This window comes from Peromyscus leucopus, chromosome 10, assembly GCF_004664715.2.
Source record: "Peromyscus leucopus breed LL Stock chromosome 10, UCI_PerLeu_2.1, whole genome shotgun sequence".
In the NCBI taxonomy this organism is placed as follows: Eukaryota; Metazoa; Chordata; class Mammalia; order Rodentia; family Cricetidae; genus Peromyscus; species Peromyscus leucopus.
In genome coordinates, this window is record NC_051071.1 from 40,845,044 (window position 1) to 40,859,485 (window position 14,442).

Genomic DNA, 14,442 nt, shown 5'->3' on the forward strand with positions numbered 1-14,442 from the left:
TCCTCACCCTGCTCTTTCTACCAATCTCCACTCAGCCCTTATCTATGCCCTATATTACCTTAAACCACCTCCCAATCTGAATAGATTCTAACCTTGTCCTCTCTCCATATGCACACTGCCATGTTGAAGGTGATGACCTTCCTTGCTATGGTGTTTTGGTTTTAATCTATAGACACTTGGCTCCCCATATGACAGCATTAGTTTGGAAGGTTCTGGAGACTTTCAGAGGTGTGGCCTAAATGGAAGAAGTAGGTAAATGGGGGCAGATCCTTGAGGATCATCTTATCCTGGCTGTTCCTATTGCTTTCTACTCCAAGTGGAACAGCTTTGTTCCCCATGGTCTGCCACCATGATGATGTGTTCAAGTTTACGGGACCAAGCAAGCATGAGCTGAGATTTTTGTTGTTGTTGTTCCTCTGAAACCAAAAACTTCATTCTGTTTGTTTGTTTGTTTCTTAGGTTGTTTCTGTCAGGTATTTTGGCCTGCAAAAAAATAGCCATGCAAAATTATCACAATGCATTGCAGAATGCGTTTGTAGGAGTGATGGATAAGCTCATTCAAAGGTTGTGCAACCCCTAAACTTGACTATGATAATGTATTTCTAAGTGGCATTCATGGGAACAAAGCAGTGACAGTATCAGTATGAATTACTAAAGGTGTTAGAATTTGTAGAGTTCAAACATGAGATCTTAACACAGTGAGCTAGACAAATAGGTGTGTGTGTGTGTGTGTGTGTGTGTGTGTGTGTGTGTGTGTGTGTGTGTTGCTGGAGACTGAACTTGTGCCCTCATACAATCTAAGCAAGTACCCTATCACCATGATTCATCCTTAGCCTGACAGTGGGATTTCATTTGAACAGAAAGCAAGTTTGTCCTGGCTGACTGGTGTGGCAGTGCAAACTGGAACTGCTAATTTACTCACAAGGTAGATGCTTTACTTACAGGGAATGAGACAAATCTGCTATTCCAAAGTCTCTGACAGAAATGTGTGCAAAGCTTATTATAATGTAAAAGCACTTCAGCAAAAGTAAAATTCTGAATGAGGGCCTGGAGGATGGTTCAACAGTTAAGAGCACTGGCTGCTCTTCCAGAGGCCCTGGGCTTGCTTCCCAGCACCCACCAACATGGCAGCTCACAACCAGTTATAACTCCAGTCCCCCTTTCTGGGCTCCCTGGATGCACACATGTGGTGCACAAACACACATGCAGGCAAGATATCATATACATTAAACACACATTTAAAAAAATGTTTAAAAAGATTGAATGAGCAATAGTCCCACAGAAATGTGAAGATTTTTATTTTCTCAATTCTGTGTTAAAAAATAAAGTATCCTGAGAAAAGTTATAGCATAATTACTAATAATTTGATAAACTTTGTTGCTTGGTAAGTAGTTTAAAAGCCTCTTAGTATGTATCCAAGAAATTGAGCAAGTAAATAAATGAAACAAAGAGGATATAGATAAAGTGTCTGATGATAGATCATAAAAATTTATTTGGTAACAAATAACTGCAACTTTTAGCATATATCTTGGGGTTTTAACAAAGATTGTCATGATTTTTTGTTTGTTTGTTTGTTTGTTTTTGTGTTTGTTTGTTTGACAGGATTTCTCTGTATAGGCCTGGCTGTCCTGGAACTCACTCTGTAGACCAGTCTGGCCTGAAACACAGAGATCCACCTGCCTCTGCCTCCCAAGTGCTGGGATTAAAGATGTGCGCCACCATCACCTGGCTGGTTGCCATGATTTTGCTAGTAAAAGTATTTTCCATAATCCGTCTATTTATTTGGTAAGATTTTTTTTCTCAGTGTATAGGCCTATAAAAAAAATAAAATGATGAGCAGAATTGATACTGAGTCTTATCTCGTGGAAGAGGTGATACTTGTCTACTAACCCATGAACCGAGGAAACAACAAGGCTATTCATTTTCACTAAAAGATGCATTTGTAATAAAATATTCCATAGGAGATTATGTCAGACTAACCCTCTTATGCATCAAAATTATAAACTTTGAACAACAATCTAAAAGCAATTATTTGAAGATGCTGGCGCGAGCCAGAAGCAGGCAGGCAGAAGCGGAAAGGATGGCTACTCTTCACAGGATGGTGACACAATGAGTGAGATTTATGTTCCAACATTTTGCCTAAGGGCACTTCCTACTATACACCGGGAAAGGCAGCTGGCACTCAGTCAAAAAGCTACCGTCTTACTGGGTTACGGACTTGTGGGATGCAGCTGGCGTTATACAGGAGGGGAGCTCTGGAAAGGACTTATCGAGGTACAGGGCCCCCATATTTGCACACATACTCCATCCAAATCCTTGCTGCATGGGGAGACTATGCAAGGAGTTCAAGAAAACAACAGTTGGAGCATTGAAAAGCATTATCAGAAGTTTGACTCCAGACAAGTCAATTACTTGCTAGAACAACACTCATTAAGGGAGATGACAGTATGTAGAGGCTCAGCAGCACATCACCCACTGCATCACATATATATGTATATATGTATATATATGTAAACCTTAACAGACATATACATGAACATGAAATATAAAATTTTGGCTTGTAGTCAAGAAGTAGAAGTGAGTAGAAACTGACTCCAGCCTGGCCCAGATGCCATTTAAACAATCATATGTTTTCAAGGACTTAAGAAAATACACGGTTGGGATGAATTAGTAATATATGGGACTCTCAGCAGAGAAATTGAGCTAATATGTGCTAAATGGAAATTCTAGAACTGAAAATAAGGCTTGGAATTTTAAAAAAATGTACTGAGTGAGTTGAAGAGTTATTTTATTGACTAACTACAAGGGTCAGAGGACAGGAAATAGATTAAAGGAAATTTCCAAAATAAAGGAAAGTGATTAAAAACTAGTTGAAAAGGAAATAGGTAGGCAGAGCCTTGGGGCAATATTCATAAGTCTGACATATACACAATAGGTATTTCAGAAATAAAAGGGAAAACGAGACAGAATAATTTAAAAAAAAAAAAAAAACAACTGAAGTTGAGCCCCTCCCCAAAATAATTTTTAAACATAAATCTACAGATTCAAAATTTTTAGCCAGGGCTGGAAAGATGGCTTAGTAATTAAGAGCACTGGCTACTCTTCTGGAGGACCTGGGTTTGATTCCAGCATCCACACTGTGGATCACAAAAGACCTTAGCATAACCCAAGCAGGATATAGCTCAAGAGAAACCGCACCATGATGTATTTGGTTATTTAAAACCAAAGACAAAAATCTTAAAGTCAGCCAGAAAAAAACAGTGACATAGTACAGATCTGACAGGGAGGTGAACTCAGAGACAAGGAAGGCAACAGAATTATGGTGAGACATTTTTAGAATTAAACTTGGATGAGATCAGCAACATCGGCTGTTGTGGTTGGCATCTGGAACATCCTCCGCAGGCTCACATTTTGTTCCAGACTGGTGGCATCGATTTGAGAGGCAGTGGAGCCTTTAGGAGGTTAGGCCTGGCTGGCCGAAGTGAAGGTCTCTGCAGGTGATGGTGCTGCTGGTATGGGCCATGGTTTCTGCTCCCTGTGTCTCCCCTAATGAGTCATCTCTGCCTTATGTAGCTCCTGTCAGGCCTTTTCCCACTGTGATGATTTAAACTTCTGAAATCATAAACCAGAATGATCCTTTCCTCTCATGTTGTTTATGTCAGGTGTTTTGGTCACAGTGGTGAGAAAGATGAGCGATACATCAACTTACAGTCCACTGCCTATAGGAAATACCACTGGAAAATGATGGTGAAATTGATCATCCCAAATAAATAAAATCTTAGACATCATCTCCAGATCTGCATTATAACTAATTTTGTTAAGTTCTTCACTGGGAAGAGAAATGGTACTACATAGAAGATTAGACCCATGAGAAAGAATGAAGAATATTAGAAGTGGTAAGTATTTTATAGCAGAAATTATTTTCTTAATTTGTTTAAAATACATGACTGTTTAAAGCCAAAAATGTACATTGTGTTTAATGTATGCAGGTATATTTTACATGGCATTAAAAACATTAAAGATGGCAGATAAATGGACCTACATTTTTGCAGGGTTCTTGTATTTTATGACAATTAGTATAATATAAGCTCTTAATACATTAAGATAATTTAAGGATATATACTATAAGTCCCAGAACAACCACTAAAAATTATGATAAAAGTACTAGTAAGGGGGTTGGGGATTTAGTTCAGTGGTGGAGCGCTTGCCTAGCAAGAAAAAAGAAAAGAAAAAGTACTAGTAAAAAAAAAAAAAAAAAAAAAAAAAAAAAAAAAAAAAAAAAAAAAAAAAAAAACAGTGGTGAGACTTGGATGTGCTAATCAGAAATGCCAGATTAACACCAAAGAAAGCAAAAGGAGACTCAACCAAAAAAGGATGAAACAAACAAGATAAAAACTTCAATCCATCTGTATCGTCATTACATTTTATGTAAATGAACTAAAAACTCCAACTGAAGCATAGAGATTAACAGACTAGATTTAAAAACTATGAACTAACTGAAAAATATTTATCTAAGACAAACAGTAAGCCTAAGATAGGTGGAATGGTTCTATTCATACAGACAAGATAGACTTCAAGGCAGGAGTATAACTAGAGGTAAGAAAAAAAGAGTTCATAATAAATATTAGGAAGGCTGAATCAGGGCTGGTGCAAGGCTTACCACTGATCTTATGCTTTATTCTCCAGGACCTACAGGCTAGAAAGAGAACACTAACCCTTCGAGTTGTTCTCTGACCTTCTACACACACACACACACACACACACACACACACACACACACACAATTTTTTAATTAAAAAGTAAAATTATTAGGAAGTCATAAAAACCAACAAAATAATAAGGACAAATACACAGTAATAAAGACTGTAATAACCTCCTCTTAATACTAGACCCAATGAAAATTCCATGACCATATGGGTGACCTTAACAACACTGTCAATACTTAAATTACTTAGAGAATCAACAGGGAGATTAAAAAAAAAAACACTCAACTTTAGAATATATGTTCTTTGTAAAAATGCACACAGAATGTTGGCCAAGTCCTATCACATGCCTGGCTATGGAATGTCATACTTTAGCATCTCTGTTGTTCACAGTGTCCTTGTCCTAGTGTGCTGTAAGAGATACCATGACCTAAAGGAAATTAGGTTTATCTGGCTTACATGTCCACATCACAATATATCATTGAGAGAAATCATGGTAGGAACTCAAGCCAAGACTATAAAGGAACACTGCTTACTGGCTTGCTCTCTATGACTTACTCACCTTTCTTATACAACCCAAGATCACCTGCCCAGGGGATGGCATCTCTCACAGTAGGTGGGAACCTTCCATTTCAATCATTAATCAATAAATGTCCCAAAGATATGCCCACAGGCTAATCTGATCAAGTCAATTTCTCAATTGAGGGTTCTCCTTCCCAGGGGACTCTGTTTTGTGTCAAGTTGGCAAAAACTAATCAGCACAATACTTAAACTAGAAATAACAATTTCTAGAAAACCCTTAAATACTTGAAAATACATTTCAAAGAAGTAGTTTAAAGAAGAAATCCTAAGAGTAATTAGAAACTATTTTCAGCTGGGTCAAAAATGAAACCACACCACATCAAAAACAGTGGACCGCAGGTAAAGCAAAGCCATGAGGGCAACTCATAGCTTTAAAGACATTATTTAAAAGGTGGGAGCCTCCCCAGTCAACATTTTAATCTTTACTAATCAGCTAGAAAAAGAAAAGTGGAACAAATGAGTATTAAGGAGCAAACAATAATAAATACAAACAATAAAATCAGTGAACTAGAAAACAAAAAGTTAACACAGCCAAATATGACCTTTGAAAAGAGATTTCTAAAAATTGATACACTTTAGATTAGTCAAAGCAAAAGAAAACTACATATTACTACTACCAAGAATGAAAAAGAAACTCCCTGCTCGAGCTTAGCACCAAATAAATGTACGTAGTGTACAGATTATGGTAACAAGACTTAGTCCAAGTTATGTCTAAAGAGACGCTCCCTGCTCTCATGGACTTCTTCTATTCTAAGATGTTAGTCAAATAAACATATATGTAAAACATATGGATTCTTGTAACAGGAGAGGACTATTTAGGTTCTGTCGGAAGAGAAGCTCCCCGTCTTCATGACCTTTCAGTGGAAAGTGTTAGTGGAATAAATGTATACAATGTATATAGTAATAAGGGAGGACCATTTAGGTTGGAGGGGATGCTCCTCGGTGGAAACGACGCTGGTCCTGCTTCCGCAGTAGGAGCCACAGCAGCTGCACACAACACCTCCCGGGGAGGGGGGGGGCGGAGATACAGGTGGCCCGGCGAGACCCGCCCCGCCCCGCCCTCGCTTGCCCCACCCCCGGCCCTTCTGCGCAGGCGTGTGGCAGGCGTCCCGGGGCTCGAGGGGCGGGGCGTGGCCGGCGGCTGGGCGGGGCGGGCGCGGGCTGGTGGAGTGGTGAGGTGGCGTCGGTGCCGTCCGGCGGCCGCGGTTTGGCGCGATGCTGAGGCCCCAGCCAGGAGGAGCCCGGCCGCTCTGAGCGCCCGAGCCGCCCGCCGAGGCCATGGCGGAGGACTGCCAGCCCCCCCGCCCCTCGGAGGACGAGGACGAGGAGCGGGAGCCGCTGCTGCCTCGGGTCGCCTGGGCCCAGCCGCGGAGGGGCGCGCCCGGGAGCGCCATGAGGCTGCAGGCGGACGAGGGCGCGGCCGTCCCCCGCGAGCCCGCCACCGACAAGCCGCCGCTGGCGGCCGGGGACGCGTCGACCTCCACGAGCTCATCCATCGAGCCGGACCGGACCCGCATCTCGGGCTCAGGTGCGACCCGTGTGCGCGCGCAGCCCGCCCCTCCCTGCCTCGGTTTACTCCCACCCTTCCCTCTGTAGCAGGCGGCCCGGGGCCACTAAAGTCTCACTCTGTAGGCTCCCCCCAAAAGGAGTCAGTCCAAGTGGGAACCCAGCACCGAGGGAAACTTCACCCCGGACCGTGACGTAAGTTGTTTGTTCAAATTTGGACTTCAGTTCCGAATTAAGAACTCAACAGCGGTCCAGAAAGTTCGCCTCGCAGTCGTGAGTTTTCCGGGTGGATGACAGCCGAGAAACGTAAAAAAAGAAGGACCAGTTGCCGCTGAGACAAGTTTCAAAACTTTCTCTTAAATGTTGCTATTGTGACGTTAGCCAGAGGGGGCAGAGGCTAGTGAAATCTTGTCGCCGGCTCTCTGCAAAGTGTATTTGTGCATTTGAAAAGAGAACACCTTTTCATTATCATGTGGGCTGATTTTTAAGTGGACTGGTTACTTTTGAAAGAGAGACTGACAAACTATGTTTAAACTAAGATTTAGACATGCTATTGCAGGCCTGGATGTCTGTGTGGTGAGTTTGGGGTGGTGGAGTGTAGTTCGGATAATTTAACTGAAATGGGGTAGATTTGTACAAAACCCATCTGGAGTCTAGACAGGCTTGTTTCTAAACACAAACAAAACTCCTACTTGTTGGTGTTAGGATGGATCCAAAGAAGTGGTATATGCGCTGTTCCAGAGCATCATTCCATGTGACCGTTTATGGAAAGGCCACAGGGAAGGTAGTTTTTATTAATACTGCTTATTTTCCTAGAAGTTGCTAAGTTTTACTTGACCTACTAATGTGCTAGTGTGGCTTGAAAGGATTTTGGACAGATCAAGTCAAGATTTCTAACTGAACCTTTATTCGAACACAAACATTCTAAATAAGAGTCCTAAAGGACTGTGGTGGTGCACGCCTTTAGTCCCAGCACTCGGGAGGCAGAGCCAGGCGGAACTCTGTGAGTTCAAGACCAGCCTGGTCTACAGAGCAAGTTCCAGGACAGGCTCCAAAGCTACACAGAGAAACCCTGTCTTGAAAAACAGAACAAACAACAACAAAAGAAAAAGAGTCCTAAAGGAAACGGTCTCTGAAATGCATTAAGTACATATCTGCCATTACCATGGCATTAGCTGTTGGATGGGTTTGCAATACAACACTGAATAAAACAAAGGAATGTGAAGTTTCCCACCTTCACAAGTGAACCCCAGTTCAACCAGCCACAGTGGACATTTTGTCCATATGTGATATAGAATCCAGTCTGTGAGGTAACTGAGATCATATGGCTGCTACTTGCCTTTTCTTGCCCCAGAGTTTACCTTGTATTTAAATAGAGCCTAATGTCTTAAAAGTACATTTATTGTTTGACAGGGTTGGGTCTGTTTTTTTTCTTTTTTTCCCTCCTATTGTTTGTTTGTGATAAACACTGTCAAGGGTAGAAAAAGCCAAAAGAGGCCAAGAACGTGATAGTTGAAATGCAAGTGGATTATCAGAATTACCTCCTTGGTGGTGATATTTATGTCACAGTTTAAGATGGTTTTTGACGTTTCATTAGTTCTCACGGTACACAGTAGGTTAGTTGTCATTGACCCTCTTCTTTGTGGAGAGTTGAAAATGAATAAAACTGTAATGACCCAGTGACTCCTAGGACTTCAGGAGTAAGTAGTTTGCACAAAGTCAGATATCCAGGAAGTGGTAAAACTAAGACTGAGCCTACTTTTTTTTTTCTTCAGGCCGTGAACTTTGTCCATTTTGCTATAAAACTCTGTTATAAAAGAACTGCTACTTTGGGGTATTGAGTGGGTTTTCTTTTTAATAGGATTTTAAAATCGTTTCAGGCCACTTAAAAACTACTTAAAATATTTAAAACGTCTAAAAGATTTATGATTGCATAGTTTAACTAGATTTTTAAGTTTCTTTTTTGCGACAAACCATCCAGTTGTCATGAAACCACCTTTAATTTCAAGTTATTCTTGCTTTTAGGTCAGTATGGATATTTGTGGTGTTTAACTACTGTTTCTATGAACAGGAACTTTATGTACTTGAGCCAGTGGAGAATGTCATGCATCTACTATCTTTATATTAACGATGTAGTTGGCAAAGTCTAAAAGTCCCATGAACTCGAGTGTTGTTCAGTCAGTGTTCAGTCATCCTAATCAGTGAATCAGGTTGTAATAAAGATGATACCTAATACCTGTGGACCAGCTGTACATGCTGGACACAATTCTCTGCACTTCACATGTAGTAGATTATACCTGGCCCTATCCAATGAGTACTGCTTTGGATTCCCACATAAGGAAGCAAGCTTGGCTTGGTGGTACATACCTGTGATCCCAGCACTTAGGTGGGTGAAGCAAAAGGACAAGCAAAAGACCTTCAAGGCTAGCCTGGGCTGTATAGTAGGTACCAGGCTAGCCTGGGCTGTATAGTAGGTACAGGCTAGCCAGGGTTGCATAGCAAGACTCTCTCTTAGAAAAGAAAAGAAAAAGAAAGGAAAGAAGGAAGGAAGGAAGGAAGGAAGGAAGGAAGGAAGAAAAAGGTAAAAATAAATAAAAGGGTTTTAGAAAGAAAGAAGCACAGGGTAGAGAGATGGTCCAGCAGTTAGCAGAGGACTCAACATCCACATGGTGGTTCACAGCTTTCGGTAACTCCAGTTCCTTGGCATCTGATGCAGCCTTCTGTCCTCCATGGGTACTAGGCATGCACATGATAAAACATTCACACACATAAAACCAAATAAATAAATAAATCTTAAAAAGTAAAGAGCCCAAATGTAACTTCCTGGAGTCTGTTTCAGTGGAAGGAACTCTTAATAGCTGCTGGCAGTGGTGTTGCCTGATCAAGGATCAAGAGGCTAGTCATGAACTGTTTTAGGGCAAATTTTACAAGAATACATGTTTCCTGTGTCTTGACAGTCTACTCATAACTGAGATTGGAAAGTAAGCAATTATGGTACTAAAGATTATTGCTCTGTTGGTGCTTAAACACGGCTATTCCAAGTTGAGTGCGCCGACTCACTCCTGTAATAGCAGCCGGTAGAAGGCTGAGGCAAGGAGGGTCAAGCATTGGATTAAGGCCAGCCTGGGTTGCATAGTGAGTTCAAGGGTATCTTGGCCCAATACAACGGAACTCTTAACCTACAAAACAAAACAAAATATGTAGCCATTATTATCCATTTATTACAGAAATGGATATCATTCATCAGATATCTGAGTATCTACTGGGCACTCGTAGAAAGCAGGCCTTGAGAAAATGATAGTAAACTCTATCAAATGATGGCCTGTGCTTGGCTGCTGTATCCCCACATAGCTTTGTAGCCTGTGGTCACCTAACCCAGTTTTGATGGGCTATGTCTGTGACTGACAGGGAAAGCTGAGGTTTCTGGTCTTAGAGGACCAGGGGAGTGGCATCAGTTGTGGAACCCTTGAAGCATGTTTAATCACCAATCTCATTAGCACTTTTTCTAGGAGGAATTCTAGTTAGAGGGTAAGATGTAGGAAAGGTGAGTTCTTGTGGGTTTATTTAAGTGAAACCATGTTAAGTTACCATGCCTGCTTACTTTCATCTAACCATAGAAGGTAACAGAATAGCTTTTTAGAATTTGTACTTTCCAGAGCACCCATAATGCTGTTGGTACGGTCAAATGGATACTTTGTTAACTTTTTAGATAGCTATGGTGAGGGCTTTCCATGATCTAGTCTTTGTTGTCGGCCATGTGATACATCAGAAATCATAAAGAGCTCTGTGCTTCCTCAGAATTCAGGTTATTTTGTTACAGTTTTAAGTGTGAACAGCAAATGGGAGTTGTAGGAAGGAAGCTGGGTTTTCTGTAGGAATAGTAGAGACAATTCAGATCATAAACCACTTGGACATCTGAAAATCGGAAACCAAAATAAGGCTGGAACTTGAAAATTGAGATTCTCTTTAGAAAATAGATTTTGAGGACTAAATCTATGACTATGTGGTTAAGAAGGCTCATTGCTCTTGTAGCAGACCTAAAAAAAGTTCAGTTCCTGACACCCAGGTAGGGCAATTCACAACACTGGGGTTCTGATGCCCTCTTGTGGACTCCTAAGGCACCTCCACTCACACATACACAATTAAAAATCTTTTTTTTTTTAAAGAAGAAAATTTTGAAAATTTTTTGACGTGGACACAAATAAAGTAACAGTGTATCCCTTAAAAGTATGAACATAATTTTAATTTAAAAAATTACAAGGGCCAGGAGTGTGGCGGGTGGTACAGTGGCACTCAGGGGCTCTAAGGTCAGCCCTCACATACCCCTTCCCTAAAGAAAATACAACTATGTCTTCCACTACTGAAACTCCAACACGATGCCAGCAACAAGCCTTCAAACCAAATCATCCACAGTACAGTAGGCACAAAGCAGTGTAAGATCAGTGGGTGTTCTTCAAGTTAATCCCGTTACCCGTGTGTATTTAAACCACTAGAATGTGGGGAATTGTAGAGTATAATTGCCAAGAACACAGTCAATGAAAAATTAGCTACTGAAAACAATCACTTTGGTTTGAAAATAGTTGAGATGTAGCCTTTTCTCTAATGATAACTAGGACCAGTTTATCTATCTATCTATCTATCTATTTTTTTTTGCTCAGAGTACCTTTGTAGATTATAGTGGTAAATCCAGGACATCTTCAAGTAAGAGAATGACCATTTCCAGTGGGGAGGATACTGTCTCATTAAGAGGCTAAGAACATCCTGGCTTATTGTACAGAAATTCCTCTTGATTGATCTGATTTTGGTTGAAGCTAAATTACTAAGTATTTAGAGAGCAGTTGTGGGTTCCATGACAGCATGGAAGAGAGTATGTGTGATAAACTCTCGTGTAGCCCATGTATCCGTTCAGTAACATTTAACAATAACAGTGTACGTGTAGTATCCAAAGGAACTGTTGAAGATGGGAGAGACCACAGTGGTCTAAGAGTTGAGTCATTTTAATACCACTTAGTAGTGTATGGCAGGATCCTAAGTAAATAATGCAGCATTAGAAGGCCTCTGTTTTAAAGTTGATGTCAAGAATAGAGGGTCTCTGTTCTGCAGTAGATTTCCTAGTTCTGGAAGCCCTGTTTTATGGAGGAGTTGTGGAAAACTGAAGCATGGAACTGGGGAGATGGCACAGTGCTTAAGAGCATCTGCTACTCCTTTGAAGGACGTGGGTTTGTACCCAGTACATAAGCATCCAACTCACTGCCATCTATAACTCCTGGTCCAGGGGCTCCAGTGCGCTCCACAGGCCTCCTTAGGCACCAGGTCCTTGGTGCACATACATATATGCAAGCAATACATGTAAAATAAGTACAACTTGTTTTCCCCCTTGGTTTTTCAAGACGGCGTTCCTCTGTGTAGCTTTGGAGCCTGTCCTGGAACTCCATCGGTAGACCAGGCTGGTCTCAAACTCAGAGATCCACCTGCCTCTACCTCCCAAGTGCTAGAATTATAGGCATGCACCACCACTGCCCAGCAATACAACATTTTTTAAATCTAAGCTCTGGAAAGCCTGAACACTTTGATGTGGAAGGTAGTCGGGAGGGAAGTGGTTTCTCGTCTGTGGAAAGGGGTAAGGAGACTTGGGATTTGCTCCAGAGGGCAGTTCTAGGATGGAGGCTTTAGCTGGAAGAAGAGGTTTGTGTTTGTTTTCATGCATACAGAAAAACACCAGGAAAAGAAATTACATCTCGTTGAAGTCATTTTGTGTACACTCCTTCTCGAGAATACTTGCTGATGATGTATTTTGGAAGGCACCCCATCACTAAGAACAAATAAACTTTTCAAGATCGTTCTGTTGTTAAGAATGGGTCCATTGGGTCTGGAGAGATGATTCTGCCAGGTTCGGTTCCCAGCACCCACATGGCTGCTCACAACCATCACTCCAGTTCCAAGTCAAGGGGATCCAGCACTGTCTTCTGCACCCTCGGGCACCAGGCATGCATCTGTTGCACATGTATACATGCAGGCAAACACTCATGCTCAGGAAATAAAAATAAATATTTTTTAAAGGAGCCTGTAAATCTCTGAAGTGTAAGAAATATCACTTGACTAATGATGATGGTTACTGGTGCCTGTATTCAAATAAATATAAATGCCCACTACATACCAAGGTTAGAGTTTCTTTGCTTCATTCTTAAGGATCTTCGAAGGACAGACAAGGATTGTTTGGAATGAGCATCTCGGTTGTATAGACATGATTAAAATACTTTGCTTAGTCTCTTGAGTAGGTAAAATATGTCCAAATAGTCCTTTTTATAATATTTTTGTCAGCAAAGACTTTAGAAAATAGTAAATAACAGTTTTATTTTTCTGAATTAAATAAAGTTGATTGTGTTTTGAATTTTCATAATAATGTACATAGAGAATTTGAAGTACCTTCCAAATTAGAATGGAAGTGGCTGTCGGCTTGTCTTCCCATTCTAAATGATTCATTATTAATTCATCAGCAGGTGATTATTGAGTGCTTATTGTGTTCCAGAAACTGTGAAAGTTCTGGGAACACAGCAGTGAAAGAAATCCTTGTCTGCTGAGAGCTCACAAAACAAGTCAGGAGACAATGCTCAAATAAAGAGGAGATTAGCAGCAGTTGGGTAAGGGAAAGTAGAGGCCACAAAGGACTTGGCCTTTGCTTAGAGTGACATAGGAAACCCTTGGGCTGTTTAGTACAATGGGGCGATATGATTGTGAGTTGGTTTGATATAATTTATGAAGGAGTTGATAGGACTGATTTCATTGTAGGAGTAGAGGGTATAAGAGTTTGTGTTTTGGATACTTATGGCTTATTATAGGTCAAATGTGGAGACTTTTAGTGTGAGATCATTGATGAATCCAAGGTCTTTGGCCTAAGCAACTGGAAGATACAGAATTGGCAACCCTTGGAATTGGGCAGAGTGGCTGTGTTTGGAAGAGGTGGTAGAGATAAGGAATTGAGTTTTGAGGGTAGTAAACCTTGAGCTGTCTTGTAGCAGCCAAGATGTTGGGTCCAATAGTGGGTGTTCGGGGTGGGATCTGGGAATGGTGTTGATAAAGGAGAACAGGGGAGCATGAACTAGATCTGGGTAATACACTACTGCTTCCCGTCATCTACTGAAGGGGGGTGGGAGAAGGGCTGTAGAGAATCTGGGGGCAGCTTGCTGGAAGTGCACTTGTAATCCCAGGGCTGGGGAGGCAGAGACAGCAGATCCCTGGGGCTCACTGGCTAGCCAGCCTAGGCTAGTTGGCAGGTTCCCATTCCCAGTGAGAGATCCTGTGCATTCTCCCAACAAAGTTAGGGTTGGGAGGTAGTTCAGGGGCACAAGGGTGCTTGCTGCTCCACCTGACCACCAGAGTCCAATCCCCAGAACCCATGTGGTAGAAACAGAAAAGATTCCCAAAGTTGTTGCCTGGCTTACATGCAGGAGAACATGCACACATACCAAATAATAAATAAATATTTAAGGGGAGGAAGCTAGAGAGATGGCTTGGCGGTTAGGAGTACTAACTGACCTTCCAAAAACAACTGTGTGTAACTCTAGTCTCAGGGAATCTAATGCCCTCTTTTAGCCTCCCAGAGTTCCAGGTATGTACCAAACATATGTGCAAGCAAAATGCCCATACGCAT

At 41.5% G+C, this 14,442-nt stretch overlaps 1 protein-coding gene across 2 annotated transcripts in view; it reads left to right on the forward strand.

Moving 5' to 3' along the window:
* The first annotated feature begins 3,725 nt into the window (after positions 1-3,725).
* Positions 3,726-14,442, forward strand: part of Pi4k2b (phosphatidylinositol 4-kinase type 2 beta) — a 35,936-nt gene continuing 25,219 nt past the window's right edge. Inside the window, exon 1 of one of the 2 annotated variants that reach the window (XM_037209032.1) lies at positions 3,726-3,896. In XM_037209032.1, the coding sequence (XP_037064927.1) occupies positions 3,878-3,896 (19 nt within the window). In that variant the 5' untranslated portion in view covers positions 3,726-3,877. Of the gene's footprint in view, positions 3,897-6,439; positions 6,814-14,442 lie in introns of those variants that run through there. The other variant, XM_028865907.2, reaches the window with a different exon arrangement.